This window comes from Trachypithecus francoisi, unplaced genomic scaffold (assembly GCF_009764315.1).
Source record: "Trachypithecus francoisi isolate TF-2019V2 unplaced genomic scaffold, Tfra_2.0 Lachesis_group2, whole genome shotgun sequence".
NCBI lineage: Eukaryota > Metazoa > Chordata > Mammalia > Primates > Cercopithecidae > Trachypithecus > Trachypithecus francoisi.
In genome coordinates, this window is record NW_022681465.1 from 157,691,344 (window position 1) to 157,713,874 (window position 22,531).

At 51.5% G+C, this 22,531-nt stretch overlaps 1 protein-coding gene across 11 annotated transcripts in view; it reads right to left on the minus strand.

The window, feature by feature from the left end:
- Window positions 1–22,531, minus strand: part of JADE2 (jade family PHD finger 2) — a 58,532-nt gene that overhangs the window by 26,659 nt on the left and 9,342 nt on the right. For 10 of the 11 annotated variants that reach the window (XM_033181190.1, XM_033181189.1, XM_033181195.1 and 7 more), the window contains exons 2-4: window positions 19,462–19,519; window positions 17,286–17,380; window positions 2,913–3,070 (exon numbers count right to left, since the gene is read on the minus strand). In XM_033181190.1, the coding sequence (XP_033037081.1) occupies window positions 2,913–3,070; window positions 17,286–17,380; window positions 19,462–19,519 (311 nt within the window). Of the gene's footprint in view, window positions 1–2,912; window positions 3,071–17,285; window positions 17,381–17,858; window positions 17,910–19,461; window positions 19,520–22,531 lie in introns of those variants that run through there. The other variant, XM_033181197.1, reaches the window with a different exon arrangement.

Genomic DNA, 22,531 nt, shown 5'->3' on the forward strand with positions numbered 1-22,531 from the left:
AGGGACAGAGGGGGCCTGGGGTGGCAGCTGGGGGAGGGCAGCCAGAAACAGCCTCCCGGGATGACGGGGGCACAGCGCTCTGTCTCTGGGCCTCAGAGGGGCAGCCCAGGGCTTGTTCCCGGGGCCTCTGATTTCCTGGCCCAGCCCACGAGGCCCGGTGGCCCTGCAGGGAATTCCCCAGAATTTCCCAACTTCCTCATCTATAAAATGGGGACAATGATATGTAGTTTGTAAAGTTAATATGATTGTTAAATGAAAAGATGAACACAGGCTCAGCACAGCAAGTCCTCAAGAACAGGGTTTCTCTAACAATTCTGACCCTGGCGGCTACCAGGCAGCCTTCTAGATCAGGGTTGCGCAGTGGGAGGTGCCAGGAGGATGGAGTGGCTAGAGGGAGACAGCGGCAGAAGAGGCGTGGAGATGAATCTAAAAGAGCACCTCCTCACCCCCAGTCCATCCTCTCCAAAGATCACGGACGGGCCAGGAGCTCCTGGCTCACGTCAGCTTAGCACAGCCATGCCTATGCTGGGAATGCACCTCGTAAAGCCAAAGCAGCTGGAACACGTGCTCTCCTCTTGATGTCAACAGATAAAGCACCCTACAGGGAGACTGAAGCCAAGCTACTGGTATGGAAGCATCTGCAATTAATTACCCAGGCCAGGAGATGTTTCCGGAACCAACTGACACTAACGTCAAGTAGACAGGACAGACCACTGGGCCAAGCTTAATCAAGACTGACCTCGCTCTGCCCGCCTGGTGGCCTGCCCTTCCCCCATCACCCTGCGCACTGGTACTTTGTGGCAGTGACCTGGCATACATATTCTCACTTCTGGAGAGGCCTGGGGCACCCCCTGATTCTCAGAAGGCCCCAGACAAGTGTTAATAAATACTCAGCCATCAGGAGTCACTGGAACAGGATTGCCTGCCCCCTCCCTTTCCAATCCTCACAGAGCACCCTATTGGTGCTTCGAGTCTGCTGTGCCTATGATCCAATCATAGCTGCAGCTGCCAGGAAACGAGGGTGCCAACGTCAAGGGAGGTAACAGCTGTGATCTTTGCCCCAGGCCTGGTCTACATGGGATCGAGCAAGAGCCACGAGGTTGCCAAGGCCAGGAGTAGACGGCCAAAAACCCAAGCTGCCCAGACCAGGCAGACTGGTGGGTGGGGGAGGCCAGGACACAAGACCCCTCTGCCCTGAGACATGACTTGGAGGGTTTCCCAGGTTGCATAAAGAAGCACTTGGCTGAACTCCATAGCTGGAGGCAAGACCCAGGGCCATGTGGCTACCTCCTGACAAGAGTGGCCAGAAGTCTCTCCATCTCATGAGACCAGAAGGGTATAAAGCTCAGAGGACTCATCTCTGAACCAGCCCTGGCAGGGGAACCTACCCAGAGGCCTGTAATAGCAATGGCTTCCTGACCATCTGCTGTATGCCAGGCACTTGACTCCCCCTCTAAGAACTCCCTTAAAAGGCTCAAGAAGTCAAAAGCATAGCTTAAGACCGGGCGCGGTGGCTCACACCTGTAATCCCAGCACTTTGCGAGGCCGAGATGGGCGGATCACGAGGTCAGGAGATTAAGACCGTCCTGGCTAACACGGTAAAACCCCATCTCTACTAAAAATACAAAAAATTAGCTGGGCATGGTGGCACGCACCTGTAATCCCAGTTACTTGGGAGGCTGAGGCAGGAGAATCTCATGAACCCGGGAGTCGGAGGTTGCAGTGAGCCAAGATTGCGCCACTGCACTCCAGCCTGGTGACAGAGCGAGACTCCGTCTCAAAAAAAAAAAAAAAAAAAAAAAAAAGTATGCTTTATCTCTCTCTTAAAGACTAGTGAAAAGTCTGGAGATTTCCCTGATCAGAACTGCTTTGGCACCAGGCATGGTAGCCCATGCCTGTAATCCCAGCACTTTGGGAGGCTGAGGCAGGAGAGCTGCTTGAGCCCAGGAGTTAGAGACCAGCCTGAGCAACAGAGCAAGACCCTGTCTCTACCAACAATCAAAAAAATTAGCCACGTGTGGTGGCATGTGCCTATGGTGGGAAGATCACTTGAGGCTGGGAGGTTGAGGCCACAGTGAGCTGAGATTGCACCACTGCACTCCAGCCTGGGTAACAGAGTGAGAACTTGTCTCAAAAAAAAGGCCAGACCCAGTGACTTACAGCTGCCTGCAGTCCCAGCACTTTGGGAGGCTGGCCAAGGTGGTGGACAGATCACTTGAGCCCAGGAGTTCAAGACTAGCCTGGGCAACATGGCAAATCCCCATCTCTACACAAAACATGATAATTAGCTGGGCGTGGTGGCCTGAGCTTGTAGTCCTAGCTACTTGGGAGGCTGAGGTGGGAGAACTGCTTGAACCTAGGAGGTCAATGCTGCAGTGGGCCAAGATTGTACCACTGCACTCCAGCCTGGGGGACAGAGTAAGACCCTGTCTCTAAAGAAGAAAGAAAAAAGAGCCGCTTTGGGGCCCAGTTTGGATTGACATTACAAAGTGCTTGCTGTGTGCCAGGCCTGGTGCCAAGTGCCTTCCATGCGTCATTTCATTCCATTATCTCAACATTACAACTGCATGAGTAGGTTAGTTATTGTTATTCTTACGCATTCCAATTTCATAGATAAGGAAACTGAGGCCCAGAGAGATTACATTTATGGTCTAAGGCCACACTGAATATGAGTGGCAACATGAACGCAAGCATTCTGGCTCTACAGCCAAGCTCGAGCCCAATCCCCTAGCCTCTCAGGTAAACTGCCAGTATTTCTGGAACATTTCAATGGTTTGTTGGACAAGGGAATGGAATACAGAATAGAGATGGACTAGAAAGGAATTCCAGGACTGGTAGGTCACCTACCTGGAAAGCAGCCTCCCCTTCCTCCCCTGTTCCAATGGCCCCCTAGCCTGGGCTGCCTGGCTCACCTCACCACGGGCTCTGGGATGGCCTCTGCCCCAGCGGGCACCTGCACACCTTTCTCCCATTCCTGTCGCCATGGGTCTGCCAGGATGTAGTAGTCATCCGGGCTGAGCTGGTATGAGTCCGGGATCTTCATGGCTGTGATCAAGTCTGTCCGGAAAACCTGTGAGGGGAAAGAGGGGAAGAGAGTGACTTCAGACTGCCTCAGGGCAGTCTGCCCCACAGGCCAGAGGAAGACGCAGATACATGCAACTCAAGTGGGCATTCTGCCTGCGCACTTACAAATAAGATGACATAAAAGCAATCAGCACAATAAATAACACAGCTCTGAACCCTGCACATGCTTTGCACACAGTAGATGTTCCATAAATGTAATGAACTGAATTCACATTGCTCTGACCTATGAAATGACAGAGTTTGAGGGATAGATGGGAGTGGACCTACGAGAGAAAGAGAAAGACTGGCAGAAAAAGGCAAAAATCAAAATAAAAAGAGGAAAACCTCAGAGGACAGAAAGGCTAATGTGAAAGCAATACTGATGGCCAGGTGTGGTGGCTCATGCCTGTAATCCCAACAGTTTGGGAGGCTGAGGTGAAAGGATTGCTTTAGGCCAGGAGTTCAAGACAGCCTGGGCAACACAGGAAGATCCTGCCTCTAAAAACATTTAAAAATTAAAGAATTTTGGCCGGGCGCGGTGGCTCAAGCCTGTAATCCCAGCACTTTGGGAGGCCGACACGGGCGGATCACAAGGTCAGGAGATCGAGACCATCCTGGCGAACACGGTGAAACCCCGTCTCTACTAAAAAATACAAAAAACTAGCCGGGCGAGGTGGCGGGCGCCTGTAGTCCCAGCTACTCCGGAGGCTGAGGCAGGAGAATGGTGTAAACCCGGGAGGCGGAGCTTGCAGTGAGCTGAGATCCGGCCGCTGCATTCCAGCCTGGGCCGCAGGGCGAGACTCCGTCTCAAAAAAAAAAAAAAAAAAAAATTAAAGCATTTTTAAAAAAGGGCCAGGCAATGTGGCTCACACCTGTAATCCCAGCACTGTGGGAGGCTGAGGAGGGAGGGCTGCTTGAACCCAGGATTTTGAGATAAGTCTGGGCAACATGGTGAAACCTCATATTTACAAAAAATAAAAAAAGTAGCTGGGTGTGGTGGCACATGCCTGGGGTCCCAGCTACTCTGGAGGTTGAGATGGAAGGACTGCTTGAGCCCAGGAGGTTAAGCCTGCAGTGAGCCATCACTGCACCACTGCACTCCAGCCTGAGTGACAGTGAGTCCCTGTCTCAAAAAATAAAAACAAAATAAATAAATAAAATAAAATAAAAAATACTGCCATTATGTGACTGTTCAAGACATTTCCACTGGAGGTTCACAATCATGTTATCTTTCTGCACCCACAGGCACAAGTGGAGGTGTAAAACACCACAGGGTGCCAATCCCAGGAAAGGCCTTCTGCAAACCTTATGCAAACAGCCGGGGGATGGCCGGGGCTTAGGGCAGCCTAGATAGTGGCTTCACATGAGCTGGGACTTCCAAGGTCCCTCAAGAACAAGGACACTCTCCTAACTCGACAGGGGCTTTGTGTGTCGGGGGGCGGACAGGAAGGCAGGAAGGACAGGGTTGTCTTCCTTCTTAATCAAGCCCATCCAAACTCCTCAGAGCAAAGCCGCGAGTGGTCACACCCCGAGCACGTGATCACTTGGGGCAAACTGCTCTTCCCAGAGTTTAGTCTGTTGCTCCCACCTCCACCCTCAATTCCACCTCAGAACAAGCTCTAAACTCTGCCCCAGCTGGTACTGGCAACGCCTCCTGCCCCAGTCACCTGATCCCGCTGTGATCCCCCCACAAAGCGCTATTGTGGAATGTGGTGGCACCTCTAGACACCACGTGACTTGTTCAGGTACCAACTTTCCCAGTGATCATCGTCACTTGAGAATCACAAGTTAAAGAACTCACATCACTGAGACAAGAGACACCACTTCAAGGAGCACTCCAGGCCTCAGACCAAACTCCAAGCCCACATTCATCGCTGGAAAAGTCAGCATCCACTGCTGTGTCCGGGGCTAAGTCAGTTCACTCAGCCTTCCGTAGGCTCATGACAGACAGATTCAGCGGTAACCTCTGCCTGCTATGTGCGCCTCATTTGAATCTAGGTCCATAACCACAAGGAGAACAGTGAAATGGGTGGACTGAGGGGCCTGGAAGCAGCATCTTACAAAATCTAATTAACGTCTGCATCTAGCTGGAGACGGCCCTGGCTTGAAAAGGGTCAAGTTTCTTGAAGACTCTACTTGCCAATATAATTTAATTGTTAGGACTAACACCCTAACATTTAATTAGGATGCCAGTGTGAAAAAATTAAAACCAGATTACAATTAAATGCTAATTAAACAGAAGATGGAATGTGGCTAAGATTTCACAGCCCTGGTAATCTGCATATCTTATTAGCAAGTAGTAAGAAAGCTAATGCAAGAGGGCACACTCAGGCACTGGGTGATTTTAGGGGGCCCTTCAGTAGGGGCCCATGCCAGCGAAGGCCTCTGGAGACTGCTGAGCTCAGCAAGGCTGGGGCTGGGTTATTTCCCTATGGGCCCCAGCACAGGACCTGGCAAGGAAGACCTGATCCCAAAGTGATTCATAACTGCCTCAAAGTTCTCCCCACCCAAGCAAGCCAAGTGCTGCATCATCCCAAGCCCTGATGCTCTGAAGCCATGGAGAACCACCCACTTGGGACAGTGCATCATTCTGCCCTAGAAATCAACCCTACAATAGCCCAGTGTCACTATGTGCCCTCTAAAGAGGCACAAGTGGGTTAGAAACCTTTTGCTCTTCTCTCATCCTGGGCTGTAACTGTTTTTCTTTTTTTTTGAGATAGAGTCTTGCTCTGTTGCCCAGGCTGGAGTGCAGGTATATAATCTCGGTTCACTGCAACCTCCGCCTCCTGGGTTCAAACGATTCTTCTGCCTCAGCCTCCCAAGTAGCTGGGATTACAGGTACCTGCCACCTCGCATGGCTAATTTTTGTATTTTTAATACGGGGTTTCACCATGTTGGCCAGGCTGGTCTCGAACTCCTGACCTCAAGTGATCCACCCATCTTGGCCTCCCAAAGTGCTGGGATTACAGGTGTGAGCCACCCGCACCTAGCTTAGTTTTTATATTTTTAATAGAGACGGGGTTTCACCATGTTGGCCAGGCTGGTCTTGAACTGCTGACCTCAAGTGATCCGCCTGCCTCAGCCTTGTAAAGTGTTGGGATTACTGGCGGGAGCCACCGCGCCCGGCCCTGGGCTGTAACTTAACTGTTGTCTCCTTGGGGATTCCTTCCTGATCACCAACTGAGGGAGTGCCGACTGCCTGACTGAGCCACTTTCCATCTCACCCCATTTTCTTTCCAGCACTTACACTCCTGAAAAGTACCTGGTCGACTCATGTTGCTGGTTTCTTGTCATCTCCCCTGGCATGCCTCATCCTGCTGTCGGCTATATTCTCAGTGCCTGGCACTGAATACCAGGGCCTCCCCGGGGAATTATCTGATGAATCTGAGGCCCCTAGCGGGCTCCTGGCAGTGCTTTCTGAACCCCCATGAACAGGGTGAGATACCTCATGGATAAACCCAGTGGCCAAAATCCCCAACCACATGGACCTGAACAAGCGCCTCTGAGCAACAGGCAGCCTTTGTTCTGCTGGGCTTTAAGCTCAAGGACCAGCATTCAGCCCAGGGTGGAGTGGGTGAGACCAGAGTGTCCCACCACACCAGCTGGGAAGACATGGTCCAGACCCAGAACCAGGCCTGGCACTGAGAACTCACAGCAGGAAGGGCTCCCAGGGTCAACTTCAGAGTCCCTTCCCACTACAGTTAGGGAGATTCAGGGAAGACAAAAGAGTCTCATTCCAAGAGAGTTTCATGTTTCATCCTGGGTCACACAGAGAGCAGGTGGCAGACTGGACACTAAGGGCTCTAGCAGGCAGGAACCATGGACACACAGGGAGGGCAGCACTGTCATAACGGTGTCAGCCCACACTTGGAGAGACTGTGTGCAGAGTGACAGTGTAAGGGCTGTTCCTGAATTCATCTATTATTAGCCCCTCCACCCACTCTGTGAGGTAAGTACTACCATCATCCCTATTTTACAGTTGAGAAACCTGGGACTCGGGTTAGTTAAATCACACACCCAAGGTGTACGCGCTGGAAGTGGCAAATGAACCCAGGCCAACACAACTCCTGAGCCATCCAGCTCTCCCTGCCCCTTTTGGCCATGTGCTCACTGCCTAATGCCCTTGAGTTAAATCGAAGCCAAATCAGGTGACTTCTCCAAGCGTTGAAATACGCAAATTCGACGGCGGTCTTTGCAAGTTCCGAGGCCTCCAGTGGCTCTCCATTGTCCTCCCACTATGCCCAGACTGAACTGCAGAGCCAGTGGGGCCCTGTGACCCCATGGATGCACTTGCAGTCTCCCAAACACTTTTAACCCTTTGCACACGGGAGAACGCTGCCTGGGACACTACTCCCTTGCCAGAGCAAAGCTGGCACACTTCATCCTTAAGGTCTCAGTCCGGCCCACATCTGCTCTAGGAAGCCTTCCCCAATCCTAGACTGGGTTGTGGGCTTTGTCTGAAGTTCTACAGCCCCTGTATTAGAATCTCCTGGTTTTTTTTGCCATGTCTTCCCCACTAGAAGGGGAGCTCAGTGAGGTCTGGCTGAGCCGCAGGGCTGGAGCCCAGCAGTGCAAGCAGGGCCTGGCACATGCTAGGTGCTGAGAAATCTTGAATGACTCAAGATCCTTCCATGAGCCAGCCACCTCCTTCTTTGGTTGCTGTCCAAGACTACAGCTGGGTACTCCATGCCTTCCAAAGGAGCCTCTGTGCATTTATATAAAAACTGCCCACAAATATGGCAGCCAATTGTAACCTAAACATCATTTTGTGTTGAATTTCCAGGAGGTAGGCCTGAAAAAGGCTTAAACATTCTCCTAAAACTCCTTTGAATGATTTATGAAAACTAAATAAAGAATAAAATGGACACTGATGAACGAGAAGCCTTGCTGTGGCAAGAAAGTTGGAAGCTGGAAAACAAGCAATTTTCTTAGAATGTGAATGTTTACTACTTTTCTCTCTTTTGGCAAAAATTGACAAATTGTCTTTAAAGGTCTGCTGCCTAGCAACCAAGTTCTGCTGAGCTGCTTGGGAGATGTTAATTGTAGCTTCTTCAAACAGTATGAAGAAATGTTTAAAGGCCTCAAACTCTAATTGAATAACCCATCTGAGTGCTAGGGGTGCCAATGTAGCCCTGGAGGGGGCTAAAGACTGCTCTGCCCAGATGCAGGGACACTGCTCCAGAAACACGTCACATGGTTTTGCCTTCATGTCTTTTTCTGAGACTGCAGATCACAACCATTCAAAAGTCTAGCTTTCTGTATGTATTTCCCTAGGAAGAACTCTGCAAGAAGGCAGAGCGTGAGTGACCTCCAAAAGCAAATAAAGATAATGACAAAAGGCAACTTTCACTGTGCACTAACCACATGGCCAGTAGACACCAGGCTACAAGGTTTAATATACAATCTCAAGATTTGTAGCTATGATTTGGACATTTCATCCTGGGACCTTGGTTCTCTGCTTCCTTTTCTCAAGGGGGGAATTACTGTATCACAGAGTATTTCAAACTAAGAGGTACCAAGAGGAAATTTAGTTACTGAAGAGAAAAGCTCCAGCAGTTATCACACTACAAAATATAATTACTTGTGTAATTATATATATATATATATATTTTTTTTTTTTTTTTTTTGAGACAGAGTCTCATTCTGTCACCCAGGCTGGAGTGCAGTGGTGCGATCTCGGCTCACTGCAACCTCTGCCTCCCAGGTTCAAGCGATTCTCCTGCCTCAGCCTCCTGAGTAGCTGGGATTACAGGCACCTGCCACCACGCCTAGCTAATTTTTGTGTTTTTAGTAGAGACGGTGTTCACCACCATGTTGGCCAGGCTGGTATCAAACTCCTGACCTCAAGTGATCTGCCCACCTCAGCTTCCCAAAGTGCTGGGATTACAGGCGTGAGCCACCATGCCCGGCCTATTGGTGTAACTGTATTTTTAATGTCCATCTCTCCTAATAGTCAAGCTGCAAGAAGATAGGGACTCCATGTGTCCTGTATCACTGTGCCTGCCTTTGGCACAGTGTTTGACACACAGCAGGTACTCAAAAATGCTTGTGGAACAAAAATTAGCCAGTTATGGTGGCTTGCCTGTAGTCCCAACTACTTGGGGAGCTCAAGCGAAAGGACTGCCTGAGCCCAGGAGGTAGAGGTTGCAGTGAGCCGAGATCATGCCACTGCACTCCAGCCTGGGTGACAGAGTAAGACCCTGTCTCAAAAAACAAAACAAAACAAAAACGAAATGCTTGTGGAAAGAGTCAGTGAATGAATGAATGAATCCCAGGATTTGTATGAAGTACGACTAAAGTATAAAACTTCTTGCCCTGTCTTAGCAGGGAGAGAAGAGGCAGGAGGCTGGCAGGATTCTTCCAGGTGAAACCGAGAAACTGGTCTTGGTCACTGTCCCAAAGACAATCACAATGGCTTTGGCCAGGACAATCTCTCCTGGATATCTGTCTACACTAAAAGTCCCAACGTAGAGCTAGAATTGGCCTTAGAGTTAGAAGTGGTCACTTCCTCCTCACCCCTCAAGGAATGTTTGAAGTTCTGTACTTAAAGAGCCAATCTCATCACAATTGTTTTCTGAGCACCTCATCTCATTAAAAACAACAGCTAATAGAGAAAGGTAATTGCCGTGTTAAGGCATGTCAAATATTATGTTAAAGTTTTACATACATTGTGGCTCCTAATTAATATTACCCGTCTTACAGACGTGGAAACTGAGATTCAGAAAGGTGAAACCACTTGCGTGAAGTCCCCACTGTCTAACCACAGCAATACTGCCTGCAAGACACAGAGGGCTCTTCTTTTAAAAAATCTTTTCTGGGTCGGAACCTGATAAAGAGTGTCTTAGCCAAGAGCAAACTTATGCAGCTAAATTCAGTATAAATATGAGAGAAGGGCTGTAAGAACAGCTACCCCCTGCCCTGTCATGTTTCAAGCTACCACTAGGCTAAGTTCATAAGACACTTAAAAAAAAAAAAAAAAAACCCCACTCAACATCTTTCTTTTATTTTCATGAGGATAGCAGCACTTCCTGCTCTTAAAGATAATTTATTACACACATTTCTTTTGCAAGACAAGTCCCAGAGGCCAGGAGGCCCTTCCAGCTGGCGGGAGCAGCAATGTTTCCAACTATAGAAGTGGATCCTGCCCCCCACCCCGGAGGAAGGCCCTGTGAGTCTCAGAAAGCAGGCGCTTAGCCTAGCGGAAGGGCTCGCCCCAACCCGCCTGCCTCACAAGGTAGCAAAGGAACTGCTGGTGGGCTGGAAACTTGGCTCAAAACCACAAGGGCAAGCACAAAACCTTTTTTTGGATTTTCCTGTTTTATCTATCAAATTATGGGCATTTTGCATTTTCCTGTACCATACATACGCCTTCATTGTTTTACTATAAAACGGCATTTCAAACATCTGGATAACACCTCCGCTCCTCAGGAAGGCATCTTATTTACCCTGTGGTTTGGAACCCCAACGCAGTCTGGCTACCCTTGTCTTTACCCTTCACCCAGGGTAGGAGAAGGATTCCATTTTTAAAAGCAAGGGTTAAGCTGAGAAGCTGCATCTCCACTCGCTGAGTTTTCTTGGGGAGTGGGGGGGGCATTCCTTATAGAGGGACTTTCAAGGACACTGGGTCTAGGGGACACCCCCTTGCTGGTAGCAGAGGTTTCTCCCGGGCCCCTTCCCCAGGGACGAGGCACTACGCATTGGTGAAGGGCCTCAGTGGTACATGCAACTAGGGACGTACTAATTTGTCACCAGAGCCTATAGAGGAGCCAACAGCTGAATCCCCACTCCCACCATCCAGGCTTCCAGCTCAGGGTGGCCTGCTTTACCCGACACTCCCCACCTCCTGCCCCACTCACCTCTGGGGCTCCCTTCACCCCCCAGGGCTCCATGAGCCTCGGGAAGGAGTCACATCTACAGATCATCAACTCCCTGGGAGGGCCCGAGGCAGAACTCTACATAAGGTCTCTGAGGCTCACTTGCCTGGGGTCACAGATGTCCTGGGGCAAAGCCTGGGCGTTTTGGCAAAGCCAGGCTGCACCTCCCATAACAGACCCCTTCCTGTGTAGCACCTGCATCCTGCTGACAGAGGACAAGTTCCCCAGGGACAGGGCCTGTGCTTTCTGTCCCCAGCACTGAGCTAGGCCCACTAGGTACTCTTGAGCACTTGCTGATTTTGATCAGCATCAGCAGCTCCCAGTACAGAGACCCAGGCCTCTGCCCACTGGCTGACTTCTGGGGACTCTGACTTCCTGAAAATGCAGCTTTCTACCTCAAGACAGCCTGCCTGGGGAAACCCCCACCGCTTGCCCTGCCCTCCCGCCTGTGTCTCTGCCCAGGTCAGAGGAGGACACCACCTCAAACAGTAGCCCCCCAAAACATGCGGCTGGCCTCCAGGTCTCTCCCAGAACTGTCCTTCACACCTCTGGCAAGTCCGGGGCGGGGCAGAAATTTGTTAATCCGCCATCCCCTCTGTGAAGCTGATGGAGTGGTGGGCTGCCCCCACCCACACTCCCTGACGTTGCTTAGATCTTTGAACCAGGCTGGAGAGCCTCCCTCCCTCTCCTTCAACCTAGCCATAGCTTCCACTCCCTACCCCCTCAAAAATACTCAAAGAAGCTTCCAGGGAACAACCAAGCCAGTAACTCCTGTCTTAGGCAAAGGGAAGGAAAAAGTCTATGGCAGTTGTCTTTTGTTTGTTTTGCTTTTTTTTTGTTTTTGGGACACAGTCTCGCTTTGTAGCCCAGGCTGGAGTGCAGTGGTGCAATCTCGGCTCACTGCAACCTCCACCTCCTGGACTCACGTGATCCTCCTGCCTTTGCCTTCTGAGTAGCTGGGATTACAGGTGTGCATCACCATGACTAGCTAATTTTTGTATTTTTTTGTAGAGACAGGGTTTCACCATGTTGGCCAGGCTGGTCTTGAACTCCTGACCTAGGGTGATCTGCCCGCCTTGGCCTCCCTATGGCAGTTGTTCTTAACCCTGGATCCCAACAGGAGGGCTTGTTAAAAAAGTACAGGTACTAGGGGGCACAGTGGCTCATGCTTGTAATCCCAACACTTTGGGAGGCCGAGGTGGGCGGATCACAAGGGCAGGAGTTCAAGACTAGCCTGACCAACAGGGTGAAACCCTGTCTCTAACAAAAATACAAAAATTAGCCAGGCATGGTAGCATGCACCCGTAATTCCAGCTACTTGGGAGGCTGAGGCAGGGAAATTGCTTGAACCCAGGAGGTGGAGGTTGCAGTGAGCCGAGATCACACCACTGCACTCCAACCAGGGTGACAGAGTGAGACTCAATCTCAAAAAAACAAAAAAGGTACTGGCCAGGTGCAGTGGCTGATGCCTGTAATCCTAGCACTTCCTGAGGCAGGCAGATCACTTGAGGTTAGGAGTTTGAGACCAGCCTGGCCAACATGGCAAAACCCCATCTCTACTAAAAATACAAAAATTAGCCCAGTGTGGTGCGGGTGCCTGTAGTCCCAGCTACTCGGGAAGCTGAGGCAAGAGAATCTCTTCAACGTGGGAGGTGGAGGTTGCAGTGAGCTGAGATCACACCACTGCACTCCAGCCTGGGGAACCAAGTGAGACTTCATTTCCAAAAAAAAAAAAAAAAAAGGGCCGGGCGCGGTGGCTCAAGCCTGTAATCCCAGCACTTTGGGAGGCCGAGACGGGCGGATCACGAGGTCAGGAGATCGAGACCATCCTGGCTAACACGGTGAAACCCCGTCTCTACTAAAAAAAAATACAAAAATTAGCCGGGCGAGATGGCGGGCGCCTGTAGTCCCAGCTACTCGGGAGGCTGAGGCGAGAGAATGGCGTAAACCCAGGAGGCGGAGCTTGCAGTGAGCTGAGATCCGGCCACTGCACTCCAGCCTGGGCGACAGAGCGAGACTCCGTCTCAAAAAAAAAAAAAAAAAGGCCAGGCATGGTGGCTCACGCCTGTAATCCCAGCACTCTGGGAGGCCAAGGCAGATGGATCACCTGAGGTTGGGAGTTCAAGACCACCCTGACCAACGTGGAGAAACCCCATCTCTATTAAAAATACAAAAATTAGCTGGACGTGGTGGCACATGCCTGTAATCCCAGCTACTCCGGAAGGCTGAGGCAGGAGAATCGCTTGAACCTAGGAGGCAGAGGTTGCGGTGAGCTGAGATCGCAACACTGCACTCTAGCCTGAACAACAAGAGCAAAACTCCGTCTCAAAAAAAAAAAAAAAAAGTACGGGTGCTATTCCAGACCATGTAAGTCAGAAGACCTGGGGTGGGGTGGTATTAAAACAGTAATCTCTGCTCTCTGACTTCCATCAGATTCTGATATGTGTCCCACAAAGGGTTAAGCACTAACAATGGCTACACCATTTAGTGAACTAGGCAAGTCCAGAAACTCATTGTGTAAATTATTACACTAGCTCCCCAGGCCAGGCTCAGGACTTCAGGGCCAAAGGATAGACAGCTCTGCTGGGATGCCATAGGCAACAGAAGGCAGTAGGCTGAGTTCTCAGGGGCAGCTCCACCTTTTCCTTCTACTGCTTTAAGGAGATCCCAGGGCAGACTTCAGGCTTTGCGCACTTCCACCAAAAATCCTAGCCCAGCCGCCCGAGAATCCTGGGGCCCATGCCTTCAGCTCTCAGCTTGGAGGCCAGCACTCACTCCCCTTTCACGCTGGCTGAGGGAGGGGCCAGCCACTGGGCAAGGGCCAGATGGGAAGCTGGGCCTCCAGGCCTTAGCCCTGTCCAGGGTCCTGACTCCTGGTCAAGCGCTTTCTTCAGCCCTGAGGCACCTCACTTGGTGTAGAGTGCCCCTTGACTCGTGCCCTTAGGGTGCATTGGGAAGGGGCAGCTCCTGAGAGGTCATCACAGGGCATCCCTGCCTATCTCACCCAAACCCAACCCCAGCCCTTTCACAGGTTGGATTCATTGTGCCCATTGCCTGTGCTATGCTAAGCACTCCTGGTCCTCAAACCCCCACCCCATCACTGCCCACATTTAGAGATGAGGAGACAAGTGAACCACGGGTTCCATGGCTCTGCAGTCACCAAGGAGGGGGTTTCCACAGCACATACATCACTCTATAAGTGTTCTCACTGGGGACTCCTGCCACACTAAGCAAACCACGTGACCAGCCTGACAGCCACCCCACAGGCTTCATACTCTAGGGGACTGAGTAGATGGGGCTCCCAGAACCCCCTTCACCAGGGTATCCAAAGCCCAGGCTCAGCAGACCATAAAGGCCCCACCCAAGCCATTCACAGAAAGAGAAGAGAGCAGCTCGTGAGGAGATTTAGTGCAAACATTCTCTGCCGCCAAATCCTCGCTTTCATCTCCGCCCTCTCATGAGCCAAATAACTTGGAAGCTTTCCTTGATGGTTTCCTCTCTGCCCCAAGATAACGGCTCAACCTTGTCACTTAGGGGACCAGGAAAACCTCTCAGGCTGCTCTCCAGCCTACTGTAGGAGGAAAACCTTGTGCTCGGCAACAGTTCAAGGGTTCTGGGCGGGGAGGACTTCATTGGCCCTTCTAGAGCCCAGGACTTGAGGTGGGGAGGTGTCTCCTAGGCAGACCTCAGAGCCTGTGGAGGCTCCTGGGCTTGGACCCAGGGCCATGTGGAGCCAGTCCCCAGCAGGGTTGGGCATCGATACTTGTACCATGGGTTTGACTATTTTTAGGTGTGGAAAGGTACAAAGGCTCTGGGCTGGAAAACCCAAGAGGCAGGGGAATTTTCTGCCCCATGCAAATTGCTCTTTCTTCTCAGCCTCCGCTGACACCTGTTTCCTCCCAGGCAGGCCCAATCCTGGGTGCAGATGGCAGCCTTGCGCCTGGGAGGTGGCCCCTCCTCCCACTGGAGACTGGAGGAAGCAGAGCAGGGGCAGGAGACTGGCTTAAGCTCCCCGTGGAGTCAGAGATAAGCCAGCGCTAGGAGCTCCCCAAAACTTCCCCATCCCACTTCAACTTGAACAGCTATGGTAAACAGGAGATAGGTGGGATTCTCGAAAGGCAGGTTCCTCATGTCTGAAATGGGAATGACAATTCTTGCCTTCCAGGACCAGGAAGGCACATAAAGGTAGCTACTGTTTTACTACTTCAACCACAGCAACTGGGGAGTCCCTGTAGTTCTCAAGACTGGGGTGAGGCTAGGCGCAGTGGCTCATGCCTGTAATCCTGACACTTTGGAAGACCAAGGCAGAAGGATCGCCTGAACTCAGGAATTTGAGACCAGCCTGAGCAACACAGTGAGACCTTGTCTCTACTGAAAAAAAAAAAAAAAGACAAAAAAAAAAAATTAGCTAGGCATGGTGGTGTGCACCTGTAGTTCTAGCTACTCAGGAAGCTGAGATGGGAGGATCACTTGAGCCTGAAAGTTTGAGGCTGCAGTGAGCCATGATTGTACCACTGCACTCCATCCTGAGTGACAGAGGGAGACCCTGTCTCAAAAGAACAAAGGAAAAAAAAAAGACGGGGGTTGGGAAGGTCCCAAACAACCAAGAGCCAGCAGGGCTCCCCAAGGCCCCACCTGCCTTTTGCTTCCTTGGCTGCACTTAAGCACATCCCATCCCCCTACCAAGCAGGGCTACCCCAGGAGGGCAGTCAGAGATTCAACACTGTCCCACCCCCACCTCCACCTCACCCCCAGCACTGCATTCCCCTCCTGTAATGGTATTCCCAGAGAAAACACTGTCTATACCCTACCCACCATGGGGCCATGGAGGTCAGGCTTGGGGGATGGGGCATCAGGTCTCAAAGAATTCTGCTCCCACCTCCCCAGGGGAGAGTCCTAGGGGAGGGCAGCTCCTGGAAGAGGCAAGGCGGAGTCCTTTTTCAGATGCAAGGATCTGCGGAAGCCCCCCTCTAAGGGCTGGCTAAAGAGAGTGGAGCCAGGACTGCACCTGTGGTGAGGGAGCACAGAGGAGGGGCCAGCATGGAGGAAAGACATCCTCCCCAATGCCGAGGGCCCTGCCACCAAGCTCTGGGCCTTTCTGCCCTTGGCACTGTGAGCCCCAAGGATTTAAGGTTTTGGCTAAATGGCCTTGGCATCCTCACTTTCCTTATTTACAAGAGGACTGAGAAATTCTGGGCTAGTTTTAATGGTTAAAAAGGAGCATCCAGACCTAGTGCCTGGCTACTTCTTGGCTGTAGTACAGTGTCCTACTTAAGAGCCAGGATTGGCCGGGTGCAGTGGCTCATGCCTGTAATCCCAACACTTTGGGAGGCTGAGGCAGGCAGATCACCTGAGGTCAGGAGCTCAAGACCAGCCTGGCCAACATGGTGAAACCCCGTCTCTACTAAAAATACAAAAATTAGCAGGGTGTGGTGTGCGCACCTGTAATCCCAGCTACTCAGGAGGCTGAGGCAGGAGGAGCATTTGAACCCAGGAGGCTGAGGCTGCAGTGAGCCGAGATTGCACCACTGCACTCCAGGCTGGGGAACACAGCTAGCCTCAGTCTCCAAAAAAAAAAAAAAAAAGAGAACCAGGATTAAGACCCTCCATCTCTCCATGCTCCTGTAGCCCCATCTGTGCCAAAGCTTCTTCTGTGGTCAGTGCAATGAATGCCTCGTGGTATTAGCACTGAAGACCTAAAGGAAGGAGCAATAAGGCCCTAGGGTGGGAGTTTTCAGGGACCTCAGGAAGGAGGGTCCAGGTGTCCAGGAGTCTACCCACCCCCAGTGCTCTTCTCAGTTCCAGAGGCCATAAACCTCTACCTGCTGTAACAAACATCCCAGGTCAAAGGAAGGCTTCAAATGCAGATGCCTGTGAAATGGGTACAAGGAACCTATGACTAACTGGCTCTGAGGACCCCATCCCTTATCCATGCTCCAGCAAATCCTTATTACTCTTGGCTTAGCCTACAAAATGTCACAAACCCTACTGCTTCTCATTCCACTGCTACCACCCAACTCTAAGCCACCACTGTTTCCCTGCTGGACAGCTGCAACTCTCCCTTCTCTCACAGCAGCCAGGGGGAACTTTCACTAAAACATCAGGCTGTGTCATTACCCTGCCTGAGATCCTTGAAAGGCTTCTCCCCTTGCTCAGATCAATTGGAACACCTTCACAACAACCTGGAAGGCTGAGGGAAACTGGCCCCTACTCCCCTTCATTCCACTCGGCCACGCTGGCCTCCCTCTGCACTGCCCATGCCCACTGCGAGAAATGCTCTGCCCCTGTCTCCGCAAGGCAGCTCACTCTCATTCCCCACGGATCTCTGGGAAGCTCATCACTACCCACCTCGGAGGGCTTCTTTTCGTTCTGTCGGGGCCAGCCCGACTTGGTGCTGCTGGGCAGTTTGGAGCATCTTGATGCGGATGCAGATGTCGCATGACCTGCAGAGAGGGAACAGTCCATTAGGGGTCCTGGAGGGCCAGGAGCACCACCCACTCATGCCCAAGAATAGGAAGCCTCTAAGCAAAGCCCCAGCTAGAATGTTCAGGAGGGAGAAACCTCAGTGAGCACCTAGTGGACTATGCTTGCTCTGGGCCTCAGTCTCCCCACTGACGAAATGGGACATGAAGCCTCCTCTACTCGCCAACCAGAAGGGCTGGAGAAATCAAAGGCTGTTACTGGGGCTCAGTATTAGTATAATGTGTGACCCCAGACAAGTCCCTGGCCCTCTTTGGGACTCTGCTCACAGAGAGCTGGAATAAGCCTTTCATGCCCACTCTTCACCCTGCCCCAGGTTAGGTACTGTCCCAATACTCTGGGATGATGCAGTGGGTATACAGAGGCAGAGCAGGGCAATGGGAAGAGAGATGCTCTGAAGCAGATCCAGGCTACCAGCGGAGTTCTAACCCAGCCACTTACTAGCTTGTCACCCCAGGCAAATGATTCAATCTTGCTGAGCTTTAGTTTGTTCTGTAAAATGAGGGCAAGAGAACACCTGTCTTCAAAGGGCTGTTGTGAGGAATAAGTGGTATCATGCCTGTAAAGTCTGAGCACAGTCCCAGGCACACAGTGATTCCTCAGTAAACATTAGCTAGAATTACTAGGGTCTAAGGCCCTTGCTGGATGACAGGGCTGTGGTCTCTACCCCTATGAATCAAAGGAGCAGCAAGATATAGGGAGACACTATGGTTTTGGCTGAATAGGGGTAGCTGCCATGGGTGGGCACAATGGAGGGGGCTGGTGAGGAGCCTTGCAAGTACCTGGCCCTCTCAAAGGGTTCCTCTGCCTACAATAAAGTTAGAAATGGAGGATGTGGTTTTTGGTTCTACTGAGCCAGGCCACAGGCAGCATGTTGTAGCCACAAAAGGCCAGATGCTGTGATCTCCTGCTGTAGGGAAGAAGGGCTGGCCAGGTGGGATGCCAGAGCCAAGCTGAGCAAACAGAGCCTAAAGGACAACAAAGGAGACCTGGAGGTAGGGACAGGGCTGAGACCTCCTTGGTCATCCTAGTGGATCTACCCTTAGGCTTAGGCTTTTGGGGGGCTGTGGAACTCTGGGAGCTAGGAGGGGCCTTGGCAAGCCCCCTAATCTCGCTTGCTCATAAGTGTGAAGAAACAGGTCTAAATTTGCACAGCTCCAAGCCCGGCCTCCTTGGCAGGTCAGCCTCTTCCTTAGCCCGGGCCTCCAGCAAGGCATTCATTGCTAGATGAGATCTTCCTGGCAGCACAACCCTCCTACCCACAGCAGATGGAACTCCTTACTCCAACAGGCACAGGCAGGCCTGGCTTTCTGGGCACCTGAGAAGAGCTGCCTTATGACCTAGTACCAGAGCCCTCACTTTGCATAGACCTCCCTTCTCTTCTCCAAATTTCAGGGGAGGCTCCCTAAACTTCTTCTGCTGCTTGATAATGCATTCCACACACCCCTTCCCGCAACCATCACATCCAATTGACACGCCAATCCACACACAAGTCTAACTCTGGGATTCTATTGCCAAGATTCTATGAAGGTTGGGTATCTTCATTGATTTGTTCAGCAAACATTTACTGAGCACCTACTATGTGCCATATCATAGCTGGGGATATAGTGGTAAGCAAGACAAGAGACCTCTTATCAAGGAGCTTACCACTGATTGGGAAATGGTACTTATCCAGTAAGTATGATAAAAGGTGACTGGGTTTGTATCTGTTGTATACAGACTTTTATACGGGCCTTGACTTAATATATAGAGAAGCCCAGAGGGGAGCCAATCTGTTCCAACCAGAGCAAAACAAATGGAGCTGGGACCTAGAGGGTAAGGGGGAGTACAGCTGGGAGAACAAGGCCCTGGAGGTCATGGAAGGTGCAGGGACTTTTTTAGAAGTGGAGGGGCAGGAGTGGAGAAACCTGACTTGATTTATGCTTTCATCAACATGCCTCTTAGTGAAATTAAGACCATAGGGCAGCCTCCTCCCATCTGGGCCTGTGGGCCTGATCACTATTCAAATGCTTTCCCTGCAGAAGCCCAAATTGGAAGGCCTTACTGTCAGTGGTGTCAGAGTTGTCACTGCTGATGGAGTATTTTCGCCTCTTCTCTTCCATCTGCAACAAAAGGCAAGTCCATTATATTCACAGATGGCTTGGGAAATCCTCAGCCTCTCAGGAAATCACCCCATAACCTACCTCCCCACTTATTCCACTGCAGAAAGAACAGAATAAAGCCCTGCCCTAGCCTTCTTCTCTGCCAGCACCACCCTCTTCCACCCATCCACAGAGGCCCTGGGATTCTAAAAGGCTGCATCTCCCACCTCCTGAGCCCAGAGCCCTCGGTTAAGCAAGGGTCTAAACAAAGCTGTTGTAGAGGGAGAGGACATGGCGGTGTCACCAAGCAGAAGCTGAATAGTGACCATGACCTGCCCAGTCCCAGATGCCACCCAAGGACACTCAGGCCCACCACTGCAAAGGCCTCCTGAACCACAAGTCCTCTAGGGATGTTAACAGGGTAGAGGACAGGAAACAAGACTGATTCTTGGCTGGGCGCGGTGGCTCAAGCCTGTAATCCCAGCACTTTGGGAGGCCGAGACGGGCGGATCACGAGGTCAGGAGATCGAGATCATCCTGGCTAACACGGTGAAACACCATCTCTACTAAAAATACAAAAAATTAGCCGGGCGAGGTGGCAGGTGCCTGTAGTCCCAGCTACTCGGGAGGCTGAGGCAGGAGAATGGCGTGAACCCGGGAGGCGGAGGTTGCAGTGAGCTGAGATCCGGCCACTGCACTCCAGCCTGGGCGACAGAGCAAGACTCTGTCTCAAAAAAAAAAAAAAAAAAAAAAAAAAGACTGATTCTTCCAGGAGGACCGTGCTATCGGAAGTTAGGGACAAGCCAGCACAGACAACACTGAGGGCCTAGTCTAGTCCTGTGAGTGGTGGTCAGCAGTGTACAGAAGCAGGAGAGAGGTGGGGGACACTCCAGAATGAGTCCCTGAGACACATCAGGCCCAGGGTGACTGGTCCTGTGTTGAGCTACCCTGCCCTCCTACTCCCCATCACCCTTCCCAGATAAAAGTACAAATAAACTACCTCAACTGCAACATCTAACTTCACAGTATTAAGGACAACTCTCACATAGAGGCCTCATACTGAGCTCACACAGAGTCTTCCCTTATCCACACCATCTTCTGTTCTAACCAGGTGAGCTGTGAGCTCCATTTACAAGTGAGGCCAGTACCCTGTCCTGCTGGTAAGTGGCTAAGATGGGACTGAATCCATAAGGTCTGATCCCCAGGCGCATGCTGAGCTGCCTTTGTACCCTCCATCAGCTCCTGGCTGCTGGAAGTGTTTTCCCACCACTGTTTCCTATAATCCTCATGAGTCCCAGGTGGCAGAGCCTGCTCTCATCCCCTCAGAGGGGATCACAGCAGGTGGTGCGTTAACCTGCTCTGGGTCTTACAGCTCGCCTGTGGCTGACTCCTAATGTGGGAACACGTCGGGGGCTCAGGGTTCAGAGCACGCTCCCCTATGTTCCCTGACTGACTCCCCACAGCGAAGGATAGGGAGGAGTCTGTGTCAGTAGAGAGAAAGCCCCGTTGCCCAGCCCCTCTGCACCTAACTCCCGCTGCCCCCAACCCCAGTCCATTCCTGCTGAGCCTTGGGATGCCACCATCTTACTGCAGCCCTGCAGAGACTAGGGAGCATCTGCTCTCTAAGGTGGGTTTGAACACCCAGATCTCTCAGCTGACCAGGATGGCCCTCCTGCCTTGGACTTGATCTTAGCCGGGAGCTTCTCTCTACCCCAGTGCCCACCACCAGCAGGATCAGGATGGCAGGAAGACTCACTGAGGCGGCTGCTTGCCACCCAGCTTCAAAGGTGCCGGTAAAGTGCCCTCCAGAGGCTGAGGTTCCAAGGGACACTGGTGGTACAAGCAGCACAAAGGCAGGAACAAGGATGGCTAAGACTGCTAAGCACTCATGGTAGCAGGAGGGGGTCCACAGGGACCTCAATGAGTCCTTAGAGCAGCCCTTTGTTACACACATATACCATGGCTGCTTCCCTTTCGCAGAGGAGGGAACTGCAGCTCAGAGGTTAAGTGACCTGCGCAAGATGTCAGTGACTGTATTTGATTCAGGAGATCATGCTCTTGACCTTCTGACTTCTCTGCCTCTGCGCAGTAGAGCACAGACAGCCCAGCAACCCACAGCTGCCACCCTCACTGCCTTCCAGTGTCTGCGTGTCAAGGGCATGATACCTGTAATCCCAGAACTTTGGGAGGCCAGGGCTGGAGGATCTCTTGAGCCTAGGAGATCGAGACCAGCCTGGGCAACATAGTGGGACCCATCTCTACAAAAAATTTAAATATTAGCCAGTTGTGGTGGCACATGCCTAAGGTCCTAGCTATGCAGGAGGCTGAGTTGAGAGGATAGCTTGAGGCAGGGAGGTCAAGCCTGAGGTGAGCCATGATCGTGCCACTGCACTCCAGCCTTGGCGACAGAGTGAGACCCTATCTCAAAAAAAAAAAAAAAAGAGAGTGTGACAAAAGCTGACTGACAGAATCCTGACTCCTGATACTAGCCTACATCTTCCTCAGCTCAGCCCAGCCCAGCCCAGCTCAGGGCAACCCAGCTTTGTCCTGACATTGGTGGGTGGAGTGGGGGGGAGGTGCTAAAAGTGCACCCACCCATTTTCTCTTGTAATCCTGTATGCAAATTCCATTTCTCTTCATTTCCTGCAAAGAAGGCACTTCCGAGCCAGCATCTCCCACAGCATTAAAAGCAGGAGTTGTGGATTCAGGGGTGATGGGTTCAAATCTTAGCTCCTCTCCTCACAGACCAGGGACCTTGGGAAAGACTTACCTCCCAGAGGACATAAACTGGAACTGGCTTTTTACACAAATGTCCTGAATTTAAAATGTTGGCAACTGAGTCAGAATTTTTACAACACTTTGAAAGGGCCAAACTAAACACATCTGTGGGCCAGAATTAGCTGGTGGGAATAAATAAGAACAGCATAAAGCCCTCAGCACAGTGGCTAGTTATCCATATGGGTGCCAGTTAGTAACACCATGGCAGCCTTGGACCAGGTCGGAGAGTCCTGGAGGAAGGGCTCCTAAAAAAGA